Source organism: Aethalodelphis obliquidens, unplaced genomic scaffold, assembly GCF_003676395.1.
Source record: "Aethalodelphis obliquidens isolate GAN/ISIS:26980383/991018 unplaced genomic scaffold, ASM367639v1 scaffold1, whole genome shotgun sequence".
Taxonomy (NCBI): domain Eukaryota; kingdom Metazoa; phylum Chordata; class Mammalia; order Artiodactyla; family Delphinidae; genus Aethalodelphis; species Aethalodelphis obliquidens.
This window is the reverse complement of record NW_020837945.1, coordinates 67,401,549-67,419,706: the sequence shown is the minus strand read 5'-3', so window position 1 is coordinate 67,419,706 and position 18,158 is coordinate 67,401,549. Positions and strand designations below refer to the sequence as shown.

General features: G+C 38.9%; 1 protein-coding gene across 3 annotated transcripts in view; it reads right to left on the bottom strand.

Moving 5' to 3' along the window:
* The window catches only part of SLC15A2 (solute carrier family 15 member 2), an 84,503-nt gene that overhangs the window by 30,694 nt on the left and 35,651 nt on the right, over positions 1 to 18,158 (bottom strand). For 2 of the 3 annotated variants that reach the window (XM_027106153.1, XM_027106166.1), the window contains 3 exons: positions 16,464 to 16,610; positions 15,787 to 15,891; positions 11,613 to 15,457 (listed from right to left, as the gene is read on the bottom strand). In XM_027106153.1, the coding sequence (XP_026961954.1) occupies positions 15,281 to 15,457; positions 15,787 to 15,891; positions 16,464 to 16,610 (429 nt within the window). In that variant the 3' untranslated portion in view covers positions 11,613 to 15,280. Of the gene's footprint in view, positions 1 to 11,612; positions 15,458 to 15,786; positions 15,892 to 16,463; positions 16,611 to 18,158 lie in introns of those variants that run through there. The other variant, XM_027106159.1, reaches the window with a different exon arrangement.

Sequence of the window (18,158 nt, the reverse complement as noted above, 5' to 3'; positions counted from 1 at the left end):
CTAAAATAACCAGCTCCAAGTTGTTTCTGACAATTTGGTGCCACTTATTATCTCTTCCATCCCAAGCTGCCATCATCCTTATTGAAATCACAGAATCTATTTCAATATCAGTATTTTCCACCTTCATCTCTGACCTACAGAAGGTAGCCACTGTGGTGCTTTTCAAATACGTTGGCACTACCTTCATTAATGCATTTCTCTATGTTCTTACGACAGCTGTGTCCTCAGGGTTGGGATGGTTTAGAGGGTAGTACATAAATCCACACTGGCATTCTCATCTCCCTAGATCTTTCTATTCCTTCCTCTATAAGGGATTTCTGGCATCTCAACTCAGCCTAGGTGAGAAGTGAATCCAATTTTCAGTCTACAAAAAGATAAAATAATTAGAACTCTACCAACTGCATGTGATAGCACATTGAATGCAGACTCTCTGATAAGTGCACCTATATAATCATTTTTAGCCTAACTGAAATTCTTTTCCTCCATTTCTAGTGTGGTACCCTCATAATTCAGTTCCATGTTTATTCCTCTGGGGTTTTGCTGATAAACATTAGTGCAGTTTTGCAACTCTTTTACCATGCAGGCCTCTTGCTCCCAAATTTGACTGTGTAGTTGGCCCACATGCATTTTAGGATCTGCCTCTAGCTGTAAATGTGGAAGCAGTGAAGGAGAGCTGGGGAGTGTGTGAGGAAAGCTGGCACTCACTTGCCTGGTAATCACCTCAAGCAGGGTCATTACAGGGTCTTCAGGCAAGGCTGGCACCATCAATCAGGTGTAAAGCAGCTGCTTCTGGCAACAGAGGCTCAGTGGTGTTTGTAGCTAACAGATTCCTAGAGTCATCTGAATTCTTCTAGGTTGAGCATTCCAATTCCCTGTGTTCCTGATATCCTGTCCCCTTTTCTTTCTCACTTTTCCCTGGATGTCTGTCCTCTTGTCTGTTTTTGTCTCTTTTTGTTTTCCTTCCAAGCTGTGTGTCTTCATACTTAAGCTTTTCTCTCTTTTGCTCATCTGTCCTCTCAGCTCATCTGTCCTCTCAACCACATTCTTTTACAGAATTCTAATCTCACCCCTGTGTAACTTCTGCTTACACAAAAGTTGCCATGCTGCCACCACCCCTGACCCCCCAAAACCCACACACCCTTCAGCTTGAGTGTCCTATTCCATTTGACTCTCTGAACCTTTGTCTCAATTCTAAATTCTTGAGAGACTCTGATGAGCCCTACTTGGGCCAATGTTCCACCTTGGTCCAATCTCCAAGGATGGCAGAGTTGCTTAATACCTAGGGCTTCCCCGCTTCTGGGTGTGGCTGGTGAGGTTCTCTAAGAGAGAGGTTTGGGCAGGGAGGATCCTGTGGAGAATGTAAAAGAAATATAAGATATGATCCTTGTCTTTAGGGAATTGAATATCATGGACGGAGAACCTGCTGTGCTTCATTAGTAGAATTCTGGCTTCTTTTTGAATTTCTATAATTGGATATTGCAGAGAATATAGATGAAGTTAGCCCAAGGCAGGTTTATACCAATAAGTTCTAACTTACTGAAGATCTGAACTTTCTTTCCTAAAGATTAAAACTTAATGTAGTAGACTATAGTATTTATGGAGTACCTACTGTATCCCCAATGCTTTGCACATATTTTATTTTATTCTCTGAGAAACTCTATGGACAGTTATTATCACCCTTTACCCAAGTCTCAGAGATATTAAGAAACTTTGCAAAAGGACCCACAGTAGTAAATAGAGATTCAAACTAGAGTTTGCTAGTTCAGAGTCCATGTTTCTTCTGGTAATAATACAAAGCTGTCTCTCTAACCAGAGCAATAAGAAACTTACCTTTAGTTAGAACTAAATCCACCTCTTCTAGAGGTCCTAGTGTCTCAGAAGGCACCAGAGCAATGCAGAAACCAGACATGTTAAAAGTGAATTGTGCTGGCTTTGTTTGTTATGGCATAGCCTAGGAAGGAGGCCACATGCCACTGCTCAAGCTACACGTTGCAACATGGTCTACGTCCCACCATACAGGACTCATAATTTCTCAGGGACCACACAAGACCTTATAAACCCTCCCTAGATGCCATACCAAGCATTAATCTCACCCTTACAAAGGCCTCCACTATAGTCTGTGGAAGAAAGGAAAGGACAACAAAACAAAAATCACATTATGTTTGGGTTTTTAGAAAGTAAACTCACAGGAATTCCTAGGTTTCCTTTTGTTTCCTATGTATCTCAGGCAGGATGCTGGAGAAGCCTACAAACTGCAACCACTAACAGGTGCAGCCAAAAGAGTCCTCCATAACGACTGTTCACCCAGCCAAGGAACCAGAAAAAGAGCAGGTTAGCAGAACAGAAAACACTGTTGCAATACCAATACTAATCCATCCAAACACCAATGGAAAACTGTCTCCTCCACTGTAATGTCTGTGGGACTGAGCAGGGAGTTGAATTTTCATCCCTCAACCATTGCTACCATTCTGCTTCTCCCATCAGGGTGGTGTATGCAAGGTCAGTGATAGCAGGCAGTACTCCAGTTCCACCACTGGGGTAGTGTCAGCATGACTAAGCAAGGAGCTGAGCTTCCAACCCTTCACAACCCTTGAAGGTGGTGCTAGTCAGCACTCTTCTTCCTTCCTGCCCTTGTGTCAGCAGGGCCCAGGGGGTTGCTGAACTTCTTCCGCTACCAGGCAGCAACAAGATGGAATGAACTGGGATATATTGGTGGTCCACGTTCTCCACTCTCACCATCTTTCCATCCCTAGTTTAAGTGGAGCTCAGCAGAGAACTGAACTCACACACCCACCCACTAGCAATGAGATGGAAGGGGAAGTATGAGGTGGAGCTATGTGGCACTCTAAGCTCCCCCATGCTGTCAGTGGGGCCCAGCAGGGAGCTCAACTTTAAACCCAGCAGCAATGAGGTAGTGCCAGTTGGTATCATAGGACCCAGGGTTGTCACAGGACCCAGTGGGGAACTGAATATCCACCTCCACCTGACCTGAGCACTACTCTTAAACAGGATGACTTCTGCCAGAAAAGAAAAAGATTGCATGTAGAATCTAACAACATAATAACCAAAATGTATGAGATACAACTGAAAATAATTCACCATTCTACGCACCAGGACAATCACAACTTGAATGAGAAAAGGCAATTAGCAGATGCCAACAATGAGATGATTCAGATGTTGGAATTATCTGGCAAGCACTTTAAAACAGCAATCATAAAAATATTTAAACTACCAATTACAAACAGTCTTGAAACAAATGAAAAAATAGAGTCTCAGCAAAGAAATAAAGCTATAAAAAAGAATAAAAAAAATTATAAAACTGAAAATTACAATAAATGAAATAAAACTCACTAGATGTGCTCAACAGTACACTAGAGATGACAGAGTAAAGAATCAGTAAACTCAAAAACAGATTAATAGAAGCTATCCAGTCAACAACAGTAAATGAACAGAGACTCAGCGGCATGTGGGACAATAACAAAAGATCTAATGTTTATGTCATGAGAGCCCCAGAAGCAGAGGACGAGAGTAGGGCTGAAAAAATATGCAAAGAAATAGTCAAAGGCTGAAAAAATTTCAAATTTGATGAAAGATGTTAACTTACAGATTCAAGAAGATTAGAGAGAGAGAGACCTTCAAGACAGCAGAGTAGTAAGATGTGGAGGTCATCTTCCTCTCCACAAATACATCTACATGTGGAACAACTCCTACAGAACACCTACTGAACGCTGGCAGAATACCTCAGACTTTCCAAAAGGCAAGAAACTCCCCACGTACCTGGCTGTGTGGCTGACAGGGTCTTGGTGCTCCAGTGGGGTGTCAGGCCTGTGCCTTTGAGGTGGGAGAGCCAAGTTAAGGACACTGGTCCACCAGAGACTTCCTGGCTCCGTGTAATATCAAACAGCGAAAGCTCTTCCAGAGACCTGCATCTCAGTGATAAGACCCAGCTCCACTCAACAACCAGCAAGCTACAGTGCTGGACACCCTATGCCAAACAATTAGCAAGAAAGGAACACAACCCCACCCATTAGCAGAGAGGCTGCCTAAAATCATAATAAGGTCACAGACACCCCACAACACACCACCGGACGCAGTCCTGCCCACAACAAAGACAAGATCCAGCCTCATCCACCAGAACACAGGCACTAGTCCCCTCCACCAGGAATCCTACACGACACACTGAACCAACCCTACCCACTGGGGGCAGACACCAAAAACGGCGGGAACTACGAACCTGCAGCCTGCAAAAAGAAAACCCCAAACACAGTACGTTAAGCAAAATGAGAAGACAGAGAAACACACAGCAGATGAAGGAGCAAGGTAAAAACCCACCAGACGAAATAAATTAAGAGGAAATAGGCAGTCTACCTGAAAAATAATTCAGAGTAATGATAGTAAAGATGATCCAAAATCTTGGAAATAGAATGGAGAAAATACAAGAAACGTTTAACAAGGACCTAGAAGAACTAAAGAGCAAACAAACAAACAATGATGAACAACACAATAAATGAAAAATAAAATAAAAATTCTCTAGAAGGAATCAATAGCAAAATAACTGTGGCAGAACGGGTAAGTGACTTGCAGGATAAAATAGTGGAAATAACTACTGCAGAGCAGAATAAAGAAAAAAGAATAAGGACAGTCTCAGAGACCTCTGGGACAACATTAAACACACCAACATTCAAATTATAGGGGTCCCAGAAGAAGAAGAGAAAAAGAAAGAGACTGAGAAAATATCTGAAGAGATTATAGTTGAAAAATTCCCTAATATGGGAAAGGAAATAGTTAAGCAAGTCCAGGAAGCAGAGTCCCATACAGGATAAATCAAAGGAGAAACACGCCAAGACACACATTAATCAAGCTATCAAAAATTAAAGACAAAGAAAAAATGTTAAAAGCAGCAAGGGAAAAACAACAAATAACATACAAGGGAATCCCCATAAGGTTAACAGCTGATCTTTCAGCAGAAACTCTGCAAGCCAGAGGGAGTGGAAAGACATATTTAAAGTGATGAAAGGGAAAAACCTACAACCAAGATTACTCTACCCAGCAAGAATCTCATTCAGATTCGATGGAGAAATTAAAACCTTTACAGAGAGCAAAAGCTAAGAAAATTCAGCACCACCAAACCAGCTTTACAACAAATGCTAAGGAACTTCTCTAGGCAAGAAACACAAGAGAAGGAAAAGACCTACAATAACAAACCCAAAACAATTAAGAAAATGGTAATAGGAACATACATATCGATAATTACCTTAAATGTAAATGGATTAAATGTTCCCACCAAAAGACACAGACTGGCTGAATGTATACAAAAACAAGATCTGTATATATGCTGTCTATGAGAGACCCACTTTAGACCTAGGGACACATGAAGACTGAGAGTGAGGGGATGGAAAAAGATATTCTATGCAAATGGAAATCAAAAGAAAGCTGGAATAGCAATTCTCATATCAGACAAAATAGACTTTAAAATAAAGACTGTTACAAGAGACAAAGAAGGAACTTCATAATGATCAAGGGATCAATCCAAGAAGAAGATATAACAATTGTAAATATTTATGCATGCAACACAGGAGCACCTCAATACATAAGGCAAATGCTAATAGCCATCAAAGGGGAAATCGACAGTAACACAATCATAGTAGGGGACTTTAACACCCCACTTTCACCAATGGACAGATCATCCAAAATGAAATAAATAAGGAAACAAAAGCTTTAAATGATACATTAAACAAGATGGACTTAATGGATATTTATAGGACATTCCATCCAAAAACAACAGAATACACATTTTTCTCAAGTGCTCATGGAACATTCTCCAGGATAGATCCTGTCTTGGGTCACAAATCAAATCTTGGTAAATTTAAGAAAATTGAAATCGTATGAAGTATCTTATCTGACCACAATGCTATGAGACTAGATATCAATTACAGGAAAAAATTTGTAAAAACTATAAACACATGGAGGCTAAATAATACACTACTTAATAACCAAGAGATCACTGAAAAAATCAAAAAGGGAATCAAAAAATACCTAGAAACAAATGACAATGAAAACACAACAACCCAAAACCTGTGGGATGCAGCAAAAGCAGTTCTAAGAGGGAAGTTTATAGCAATACAATCCTACCTCAAGAAACAAGAAACATCTCAAATAAACAACCTAACCTTACACCTAAAGCAATTAGAGAAAGAAGAACAAAAAATCCCCATAGTTAGCAGAAGGAAAGAAATCATAAAGATCAGATCAGAAATAAATGAAAAAGAAATGAAGGAAACAATAGCAAAGATCAATAAAACTAAAATCTGGTTCTTTGAGAAGATAAACAAAATTGACCAACCAGTAGCCAGACTCATCAAGAAAAAAAGGAAGAAGACTCAAATCAATAGAATTAGAAATGAAAAAGGAGTAGTAAAAACTGACACTGCAGAAATACAAAGGATCATGAGAGATTACTACAAGCAACTCTATGCCAATAAAATGGACAACCTGGAAGAAATGGACAAATTCTTAGAAAAGCACAACCGACTGAGACTGAACCAGAAAGACATAGAAAATATAAACAGACCAATCACAAGCACTGAAATTGAGACTGTGATTAAAATCTTCCAACAAACAAAAGCCCAGGACCAGATGGCTTCAGAAGTGAATTCTATCAAACATTTAGAGAAGAGCTAACACCTATCCTTCTCAAACTCTTCCAAAATAGAGCAGAGGGAGGAACACTCCCTAACTCATTCTACGAGGCCACCATCACCCTGATACCAAAACCAGACAAAGAAAGAAAGCTACAGGCCAATATCACTGATGAACATAGATGCAAAAATCCTCAACAAAATACTAGCAAACAGAATCCAACAGCACATTAAAAGGATCATACACCATGATCAAGTGGGGTTGATCCCAGGAATGCAAGGATTCTTCAATATACTCAAATCAATCAATGTGATAAACCATAATAACAAGTTGAAGGAGAAAAACCATATGATCATCTCAATAGATGCAGAAAAAGCTTTTGACAAAATTCAACACCCATTTATGATAAAAACCCTCCAGAAAGTAGGCATAGAGGAAACTTACCTCAACATAATAAAGGCCATATATGACAAACCCATAGCCAACATCGTTCTCAATGGTGAAAAACTGAAACCATTTCCTCTAAGATCAGGAAAAAGACAAGGATGTCCACTCTCACCACTATTATTCAACATAGTTTTGGAAGTTTTAGCCACAGCAATCAGAGAAGAAAAAAAAATAAAAGGAATCCAAATTGGAAAAGAAGTAAAACTGTCACTGTTTGCAGATGACATGCACTGTACATAGAGAAGCCTAAAAATGCTATCAGAAAACTACTAGAGCTAATCAATGAATTTAGTAAAGTAGCAGGATACAAAATTAATGCGTAGAAAGCTCTTGCATTCCTATACCCTAACGATGAAAATTCTGAAAGAGAAAATAAGGAAACACTCACATTTACCATTACAACAAAAAGAATAAAATACCTAGGAATAAACCTACCTAAGGAGACAAAAGTCCTGTATGTAGAAAACTATAAGACACTGATGAAAGAAATTAAAGATACAAACAGATGGAGAGATATACCATATTCTTGGATTGGAAGAATCAACATTGTGAAAATGACGCTACTACCCAAAGCAATCTACAGATTCAATGCAATCCCTATCAAACTACCAATGGCATTTTTCACAGAACTAGAACAAAAAATTTCAGAATTTGTATGGAAACACAAAAGACCCCGAATAGCAAAAGCAATCTTGAGGAAGAAAAACGGAGCTAGAGGAATCAGGCTCCCTGACTTCAGACTATAGTACAAAGCTACAGTAATCAAGACAATATGGCACTGGCACATAAACAGAAATATAGATCAATGGAACAGGATAGAAAGCCCAGAGGTAAACCCACACACATATGGTCACCTTATTTTTGATAAAGGAGGCAAGAATATACAATGGAGAAAAGACAGTCTCTTCAATAAGTGGTGCTGGGAAAACTGGAAAGCTACATGTAAAAGAATGAAATTAGAACACTCCTTAACTCCATAAACAAAAATAAAGTCAAAATGGATTAAAGACCTAAATGTAAGGCCAGACACTATAAAACTCTTAGAGGAAAACATAGGCAGAACATTCTGTGACATAAATCACAGCAAGATCCTTTTTGACCCAGCTCCTAGAAATATGGAAGTAAAAAGAAAAATAGGGCTTCCCTGGTGGTGCAGTGGTTGAGAGTCCGCCTGCCGATGCAGGGGACATGGGTTTGTGCCCCAGTCCGGGAAGATCCCACATGCCACGGAGCAGCTGGGCCCGTGAGCCATGGCCACTGTGCATCCGGAGCCTGTGCTCCACAACGGGAGAGGCCACAACAGTGAGAGTCCCGTGTACTGCAAAACAAACAAACAAATGGGACCTAATGAAACTTAAAAGCTTTTGCACAGCAAAGGAAACCATAAACAAGACGAAAAGACAACCCTCAGAATGGGAGAAAATATTTGCAAATGAAGCAACTGACAAAGGATTAATCTCTAAAATTTACAAGCAGCTCATGCAGCTCAATATCAAAAAAGCAAACAACCCAATCCAAATATGGGCAGAAGACCTCAATAGACATTTCTCCAAAGAAGACATGCAGATGGCCAAGAGGCACATGAAAGGATGCTCAACATCACTAATCATTAGAGAAATGCAAATCAAAACTACAATGAGGTATCACCTCACACCAGTCAGAATGGCCATCATTTAAAAATCTACAAACAATAAATGCTGGAGAGCGTGTGGAGAGAAGGGAACCCTCCTGCACTGTTTTGGAAATGTAAATTGACACAGCCACTATGGAGAACAGTATGGAGGTTCCTTAAAAAACTAAAAATAGAACTACCATATGACCCAGCAATCCCATTACTGGGCATATACCCTGAGAATACCATAATTCAAAAAAAGAGTCATGTACCACAATGTTCGTTGCAGCTCTATTTACAATAGCCAGGACATGGAAGCAAACTAAGTGTCCATCGACAGATGAATGGATTAAGAAGATGTGGCACATATATACAATGGAATGTTACTCAGCCATAAAAAGAAATGAAATTGAGTTATTTGTAGTGAGGTAGGTGGACCTAGAGACTTTGAAATAAGTCAGAAAGAGAAAAATAAATATGATATGTTAACACATATATATGGAATCTAAAAAAAAAAAAGTTCCTGAAGAACCCAGTGGCAGGACAGGAATAAAGATGCAGACGTAGAGAATGGACTTGAGGACACGGGGAGGGGGAAGGGTAAGCTGGGATGAAGTGAGAGAGTGGCATGGACTTACATATACTAACAAATGTAAAATAGATAGCTAGTGGGAAGCAACCACATAGCACAGGGAGATCAGCTCTGTGCTTTGTGCCCTCGTAGAGGGGTGGGATAGTGAGGATGGGAGGGAGATGCAAGAGGGAGGAGATATGGGGATATATGTATATGTATAGCTGATCCATTTTGTTATAAAGCAGAAACTAACACACCATTGTAAAGCAATTATACTCCAATAAAGATGTTAAAAGAAAAAAAAAGAAAAAATGTGTTGAATGGATAAAGCAATGAATAAATGAACAGATGCAAATAAAGACCAGCTCAATGTGGGAAAAGATTTAAAAAAAAAGAGTAGCACCTGCTCGCCTCAACTAGAGAAAGCCCATGCGCAGCAACAAGACCCAACGCACCCAAAAATAAATAAATAAAATAAACTTATTAAAAAAAACTATTAAAAAAACCCTACTATTATCCTAAATGTGTATATTATAAAAAAAGAAAAATAAATGATCCAAGTATCTATACACTATTATCCTAAATGTGTATATTATTAAAAAAAAATAATAAATGACCCAAGTATCTATATCAAGAAGTTAGAAAGAGCAAAGCAAATTAAACCCAAAGAAAGTAAAAGGAATGACATTTAAAAAAGAACGATTCAAGGTTGGGAAGGCTCAGTACGGTAAAGATGCCAACTCTCCCCAGACTGACCTATAGATGTGATAAAATCCCAATTAAGATCTCATCAGATCTCTGTGTGTGTGTGTGTGGGGGTGCAACTTGACAAGGGCCAGTGGCAGGATGAGACTAGTTAGGTAGGTAGGGACGAGGTCAGATGGCCTTGTTGAGGAGTTAGAAGTTAAGACTGAATAGGGAGCAATGAAGTGCTTTTAAGCAATAAAGCAATATGAATTACACTGTAAGAAAGATCATATTGCTAGTAATGTAGGAAAAATTGGAGGCCGAAAAGTAAACTTAAAAGGCTGTTGTAGGGCTTCCCTGGTGGCGCAGTGGTTGAGAGTCTGCCTGCCGATGCAGGGGACACGGGTTCGTGCCCCGGTCCGGGAAGATCCCACATGCCGCAGAGCAGCTGGGCCCGTGAGCCATGGCCGCTGAGCCTGGGTGTCTGGAGCCTGTGCTCCGCAACGGGAGAGGCCACAACTGTTGAGAGGCCCGCGTACAGTAAAAAAAAAAAAAAAAAAAAAAAAAAAGTCTGTTGTAATAATCTACAGATATGATGGTGGCTTTAACTGGTAGAGCAGCAGTGGGAAAGGAGAGAAGTGGACAGATTCGAAGCCTACTAAGTAAGTAGAATCTCCAAGACTTGTTGATCAACTGAGTATGTGTGAAGTGGCAGAGGGAGGAATCATGGAAAATGCCTAAGTTCCTAATTTGGAAAATGGGTAAATGATGTTGAATTTGGAACTACATAATCAGTCTTGTGACTTTTTCCTCCACTCCCAGGCAATCCAAAAATAGGAATAGAAATAATGGATATATGTGCCTAGTGGTAGAAGAGATTGGCAAAGACGTTGGAAGGTGAAGAAGGCCAAAAATTCTGAGGTGGTAGCAAATGCATAATTAAAATGTGGAGCTATAATAATTGACCATAAGGTCCAAGCTAGTTTCATGGCCAGACTAGCACGCAGTATGAGAAAACTGAGATGTGTCAATTGGAGGTTAAAATGAAGATGAACAATGAGTTCAATAGAGAGGGGGAGGAAAAGTTGTAGAAGGATAGATCTCAAAATTGGAGATTTTGGAGGTAGAGTCTTTCAAGGTATGTTTAAGTTTAAGATATAGTTGAGTTTGAGAATGACTGAGTTACCCTAGATAAAGTAAAATGGAGATCACTGGCATTAAAAAGGAGACAAAGAATTGGTGTTAATGTTTATGTCTATGGATGTGGAAGACTCCAACATATTGTTATATACTTCTCCAGCCTTATCTCCCACTACTACTCTGCACACACTCTACTCCACACAAATCAGACTACTCATCATTTTCCCAGTGTTTTGTATTCCTGCCTCTTCACCTTTGCTTGTGAGGGACTCTCTACCTGCAATGCTGTCTTGTCCCTTGCTTCCATGTCCAAATTCTAGTCACCTTCAAGGTCAAGCCTAATACACTATCTACTCCATGAATCCTTCCCTAATTCCCATGGCCAGAAGTAATCTCTCCTTCTTATGAATTTTTGTAACATTTTGTAATTTCCTTGGTATAGGTGACATTCTGTCTTCAGTAAACAGGATTGAAATAATGCATGTGAAAAGTAAAATGCTAAACAAATGAAAATTATTACACTAATTTTTATTTACATGATAGTTATTTAGGTACATGCCTTATCTTCCTACTGCAAACTCCTTAAGAGTAGGGACTCTATTTATTCCAATTTATTTCTCCCATAGCTTCTGACATAATGTCTCTCAGGTTAAAAAAAAAAAGTTCCATTAAATTGAATTAAACCATGGAGGCAAAAGAATTCAGGTAAACTTACATAGAAATTACCAGAACCCAGGTTTCCTAAGAGGAACATGTGCTTCCTTTAGGTCAAAGATTTTTTTTTCATTTTAGTTTCATCTAATTGTAATAAACAATGTATAATTAAATCACATTCTCCTGGTTTTCCTCTTACTTCATAAATCACTCATTCTCATCACCTGTTCTGGATCCTCCTCTTCTAGATCTCTAATGTTGGGAAACCCCAGGACTACACCTTGAACCTCTTCTCTGTATACGTTTACTTCCTAGGATATCTGCTCCAGTGTCACGCCTTTAAATACCGTTTATATGCTGATGACTCTCAAGTTTATATATCCAGCTCCAGGCTCTTAACTGAACTTCAGACTCATAAAATTGCCAGCTCAGCATCTCCAGCTGGATACCTTATTGGCATCTGAAGTTCAACATGCACAAAACTCTTAGTTACTTTACACCCCAAATCTATTCTTGCCCTAGTCTTCCCTACTCTCAGAAAATTGCACCATCATTCATCCTCATTACTCGAGCCTTCAAATCTAAGAGTCAGCACTGATTTCTTTCTTTCAAATCATATATGCAAACCATATTCAATTCATGTCAGTCCTACCTTAAAGATAATTTAATTTATTCCAAGTCAAGCCATTTCTCCCCACCTCCACTGCTACCACCTTGGCCAAATAACAATCATGTTTTACCTGGACTATTATAAATATCTACTAATTGGACTCCCTGCTTCCATTCCTTCCTGCTTACAGACAATTCTCTACTTAGCAGCCAAATTGATCTTAGAGAATGTCAGATTATGTCATCCCCATGTTCTAAACCTCCAACGGTTTCACATCTCACTTAGAATAACATCAAAATGTTTTATCATGGCCACAGGCCCCACATAATCTGGTCCCTAGCTTCCTGGGACTGCATCCTCTACCTCTTGACACCTTACTCACTCCAGTCCTGTCATACTGTCCTTCTTGCTCTTCCTCAGTATTCCATTACTTCCTCAAGCCCTGTGTACTCTCTAAGATCTTGACAGCTAGTCAAGATAAGTGAGGTAACCTTGCACACAGGTATAGCAGATTACTCATCTTTGTTTTTCCAACACCTAACTCAATGAATGGCATATAGTGAAACTCAAAGATGTATTTGAATAAAAAAATAACTCTCTTAAAAAATTTTGAGGTTTTAACCAGCCATGTGATTAAAATGTAAGCCTACATTGTGATGCAGTTGCCAAAAACATCTAATGTTACCTAAGGCTACATTAACAGAAGTGTATTGTTTGGAGAAAAGCAGGTTGTAGTTCTTCTGGTCCAACCAATTCTGGAATGTCGTACATATTTGGCTTCAGATATCACATATTAAGAGGGATTCTGACCCACTGTTACATTTCAGGGAAAGGATATTTTTCAGAAGTGGAAAAACAGTTGTGAAAGGACTGGACTACGCCCTGTGAAGAGCCATGAAAAAAAACTGAGAATCTTTAGCTTGATGAATACTTACTTGATGACTGGGGAGGCGACATGAAAATTCTCTCCAAATAGCAGAAATTCTGCTGCATAAAAGAGAGGTTTATGCTTATTCTTGTTAGCCATAAAGGAAAGAACCAATGGTAGGAGGTTCCAAAGAGAAAGCTTTCAGTTCAACATAAGGAAGAATTTCCTGCCAGCTTTTTCCAAGTCAGTGTTCTGCAGAACACTATACCATGTGAAACTAAACAAAGTGTCTTGTGTCTTTACTGAAGGATATCTCAGAATCCTTAATATGCAAATGTTAAGAAGAAGATATATATGCTTCATTTCCAAAAGTTATTTATCCATAAAAACTTTTATTCACAGAGCACTGTTACTATCTCTTGAAACAATAGTTCATAGAACAGATTGAGTTAAAGCTGCTCAAAAATGAACAGAGAATCTTCTGAAGAAGCACAGTCAGGTTCACATTAAGATATCTGTGGAAACTGGATGATGTTGCTGTCACTTCGGTACTTCGGAAAACTTGGTAACTAAGACTAGAGTATTAAAGCTTGGGAAACTTAAGCAACTTTCCTTGTTACGTTTATAACGTGAGACTGACTCAACACAGTTCTAGATGAGAATAATGGAGCAAAACCAATGGAAATGAGGCTCTCTAGGACAACTGTTCTGAACTTTTCCCCCAGCAATACACTGTAGAGTCATGATATTCCCATGTCTGTCCACTGATTCATTCATTGTGTGCAAGGTAATATTTCTCAACTTCTTTCACCAACACAGCAACAAACAAAAACCTGTCATGTTCTACCACTCCTTCCCTCAACCCCCACATTTTGTTAGAATCCTGATATGGGACCATGTCCCCCATGGAGCACTGCCATTTTAGAAGCTCAAACCTAGAGTATTAATATAACTTTTTTTTTTTAATAAACAGGAAAATCTAGGCCTAAATGAAGAAATGGTATTTAAAAATTTTGGGAAAAGTAAAACAGGAAAAATTATCAAAACAGATCCACTACTTTGAGGCCGAAGGAAGTACTAATAAAAAAGGAAGTTATGTTCATAAAAATACTGTTGTTATTAAATACTTGTTGCAATAAGCAAGATGATGTAATAATAAGACAAAGCTGGCCCAACAACATTGAAAAGGTAGGGGTGGAAAATTATAATTAGTGTCTACACAGCTGTCCACAGGAGGGCGTACTCTAGGGCTGAAACATTGTAGTCCCTAAGAAGAATGTACACTGAAGAAGAAATGGCTCATCAGGACTTCTGCAATTTATACTTGTTCTCTTTTCCAGAGCCATGTTTACTATCTTTAATTTGGTTTCCAAATATCTATCAGTACTGAGAAAGGGGATTTGGGTTAGTGGATAAAATACTGTAATTATCAGAAAGATATATCTTCTCCTATGTGTTAATAAAATGTCATTTTGTTTCCTACTATCTGTACTGAAAAATTAACTACGGTCTTATCAAATCTGGATACCTGAGAAGCCAGGCCCTGGACCAGATCACACCAGACATACCAATTCTTGAGGTCCTTGTACACAGTACAATTACACTGCTAATGAAGAAACTTGAAATACCATTTCTCTGTTATTCTGCAATTTTGCCTCTAAATCAGCACTTCAAAAAGTGGGGTCATCAGTTCTAAATGGCAGGTAAAACAATTCCTACATAACTTTGATAACCACAGAGACTAACCTCAATTTTACATTTGTGTTTTTCATGGCCATTTGGAGGTAGCAGGCCAGCTTCAGCAACACTACACAAGGTTTACCAAGTTCACTGAGAGATGGGAAGACATAGAGTCTCAGGGGACTTGCTATAATGTACTGAAAAACCCAGTCCTAGAACTGCCTCTATCATGGGAGAAAAATAGAGGAGATTAGCTCAGATATGACACTACTTCTCTCTTCTAACCAAGTCAGAGTAAGAAATGCTTAAAGATGGTGATCGCCAAGATCAGAGTCAGGAATTGGGGTCTGGGCAGAGTCCAGGGAGTCATTAGAGCTTTGTCTTCTTGGTCTCCAGGTTGATCATATTTCCTTGGATTTGGGGAATCTGCTTATCTGCTGACCCCTGAATATCCTCTAGCTTTATAGGAACATAGTAGTGGCCCATGATGGAGAAGATCAGGCAGACCACCAGCAGGAGGCAGGAAAACAAAATGAATTCGGCCCACTGCAGGAAGAAATACATATAAGAGAAGAATATGGAGAACCTGAAACTAAAGGGATCTTTATAGGATGAGGACTGGGGAGCAGATTTACCCAGGGTCACCTGTTTAGGAAGAGCTTTGGCAGAAGACAGGGCTCACTAGCCTCTCCTTGCATGGGCCTATGGTAGTCATTATTGCCACTTACATGTCTACTTTTCTGGCAAAGTCTGTGGGTATCTAATCCATCTCAAGTCAGAGGGCTGAGTGGGGAATGTGGGAGACAGAGGGGAGGGGGAAGAGAGAGCAGAGGAAGTTGGATAGACACGTGCTCCTGCTTCCCTTAGGTCCATACCTGTACCAGGCTGCTGAACTGTGCCACAATAAGCACGATGATGTTCCCAACTGCAACTGTCAACAACCAGGCTGCCTGGAGTACAGACTTCATGCTAGAGGGAGCCTAGAGAGGACACAAATTTGTTAGTAAACAAACTCCCTACACCACCCTCATGCCCCATGCATCTAACCAGAAAACTTCTCCCACAAAATCTTCCCCTACTAAGTTCAGCTATCACATTGATTCAGGGGATGGTAATAATGTTCAGAGTAACAATAAGATGGAGCTCTTAACTGAATATTTTAATTCATTATATCATAATCTTCATTACAACCCTAAGGGATAAGTTCTATTACTATTATTTTATACATAAAGAAAAATAGCATTAGAGAGATACACTTGCTCAAGGTTACACATTAGGTGTGCAGCCAAAATCTGAATGTGGGCAGTTTGATTCTGTAGCCCTTATTCTTAGTATTTAAGTATCCTTTTCTGGATTCCAAACAGCATAGGGATGCAGCCTGCCATTACCCTAGGAGTCAAGTTGATACTCTGTTCAGGACCATAAGGAATCTAAGGCCAAAAAATATGGAGGCCTTGGCCAGGGTCACATACCTAATTAAGGCAGTGCCAGGATTAAAACTCCACCCTCTGAGCAACAGCTCCACCTCCACCTTCCACTTGCAAAAACCTACCTGAGAATAAGAAAACTCAAGTCCTGTGACAGAGAACATGACCTCCCCAGCTGTAACAAGGGCATATTGTGGTAGCTGCCATGCGATGGACATTTTGTTGGCTGGGATATATTCCATCTTCCAGGCCTGAGGACCCTGACTGGTGCTCTTAGTGAGGGAAAGAAGAAATGGGCTTGTCAGGAGTCTCAAGTAAACATTCCTGGCCTAAAACATTTTACGGTCTTATATCCGTCCCCTCATTGTATTTTCATCCTTGTGCTACCAAGCAATTTCTACACAATTTCAGTTTTTTGAAATTCCTTTCAGTAACACTGAACTCACTTGCCTGACTTCAGTCAATCAAATACCATTACTGCAGAGCCCTTAAATGGTAGACTATTTTGATACTGTACTTTAGATTCCCACCATTTTGACCTACTGGATATTTTGATCCTGGCCAACATTTTAAATGTAAAATGGCATTTGAATTATACAAACACAATGAGTTTTCAGAAAAGCATGTACTTAAGAAAAGTTTAACTCCTTGTTAAATTTTCTATGTAAATACAGTTAAACTATTTCTAACATTTTCCATTTAAATATCTATTTTACTAAAATTACTTTTATCAAAATGAGTTATTTTCTTGGTAACCCTTACATTGAAGATTTTCTTGTCCATGTTTTAAAATCCATATCAAATACCACTTGCTATGTTGAATTCTATTTATTAGCCATTATTTTTGAACTCAAATCTTACACATTCAAATTTTGTCAAAAAGATGCAATTTTTCTGTGAAATTTTGGTCAAAAAGAAATCTTTTCAGGGTCAACTTTTTGTTATTAATGTTACCAATACACACGATTCTACAATTCTTTTTTCGTCTAAAATTACTTTTATTACATGCAGGTTTTTAGCTGTAGTTGGTTTTATTTTTTATAGATTATATTTACTAATATTTCTTACAATAATGGAATTAAATTTTTGGAATTATGTATTTTTGTTGGAGTAAAACCCAGTTATTAGGTAGTAAGTGTTATTAAATAGCCGGTGTAATAGCTGGATATATCATGAGATAAAAATAGCAGAGCTAAAACATATAGGTCAAAAGTCCCTGAAATCAAGTCTTTGATGTCCAAATGCCCTTGATTCTCTGAGTCAAAAGCCATTGCGTTGGAAATGTAGTAAGGCAAATGTTGTTTTAGTTGGTATTGTGAACAATACCTGGGCATATATTTGGGTTTTCTTAGCCTAAGAGAAGACTGTGACCTAAGCTCGTAAATCAAGGTCACATTCTCAAATACCCACAGGCAGGTAATTAACTAAACAAAGCAGGCTGAATGGGAATGATAGGGACTATGGTGAACTGGACAGCCCAACCCCATCTAAAGTGTACAGCCACTATAGCACCAGCCAACTGACATGGTAATACCTGTTATAGAATCTTCTGATTTTGTTTTTAAGAAATATAAGGAATACAGTTTCTTAGGTAAAATCACTTGAATTTTAAATATTGTCAATTAATAATAATTATTTTTATTTTTGTCAAGACTGTACAGACCAAACAAAACAGGACTACGTGAGGAACTGGGCCCTTAGGCCTCTAATATATGATCCGTACTCTAGATGCTTATTATCCTGGCATTCAGAAACAATATATATAGCCTCTATCTTGAGCAGTGTATGAGAGACAGAAGGAAAACACCAGGAATGCAAGT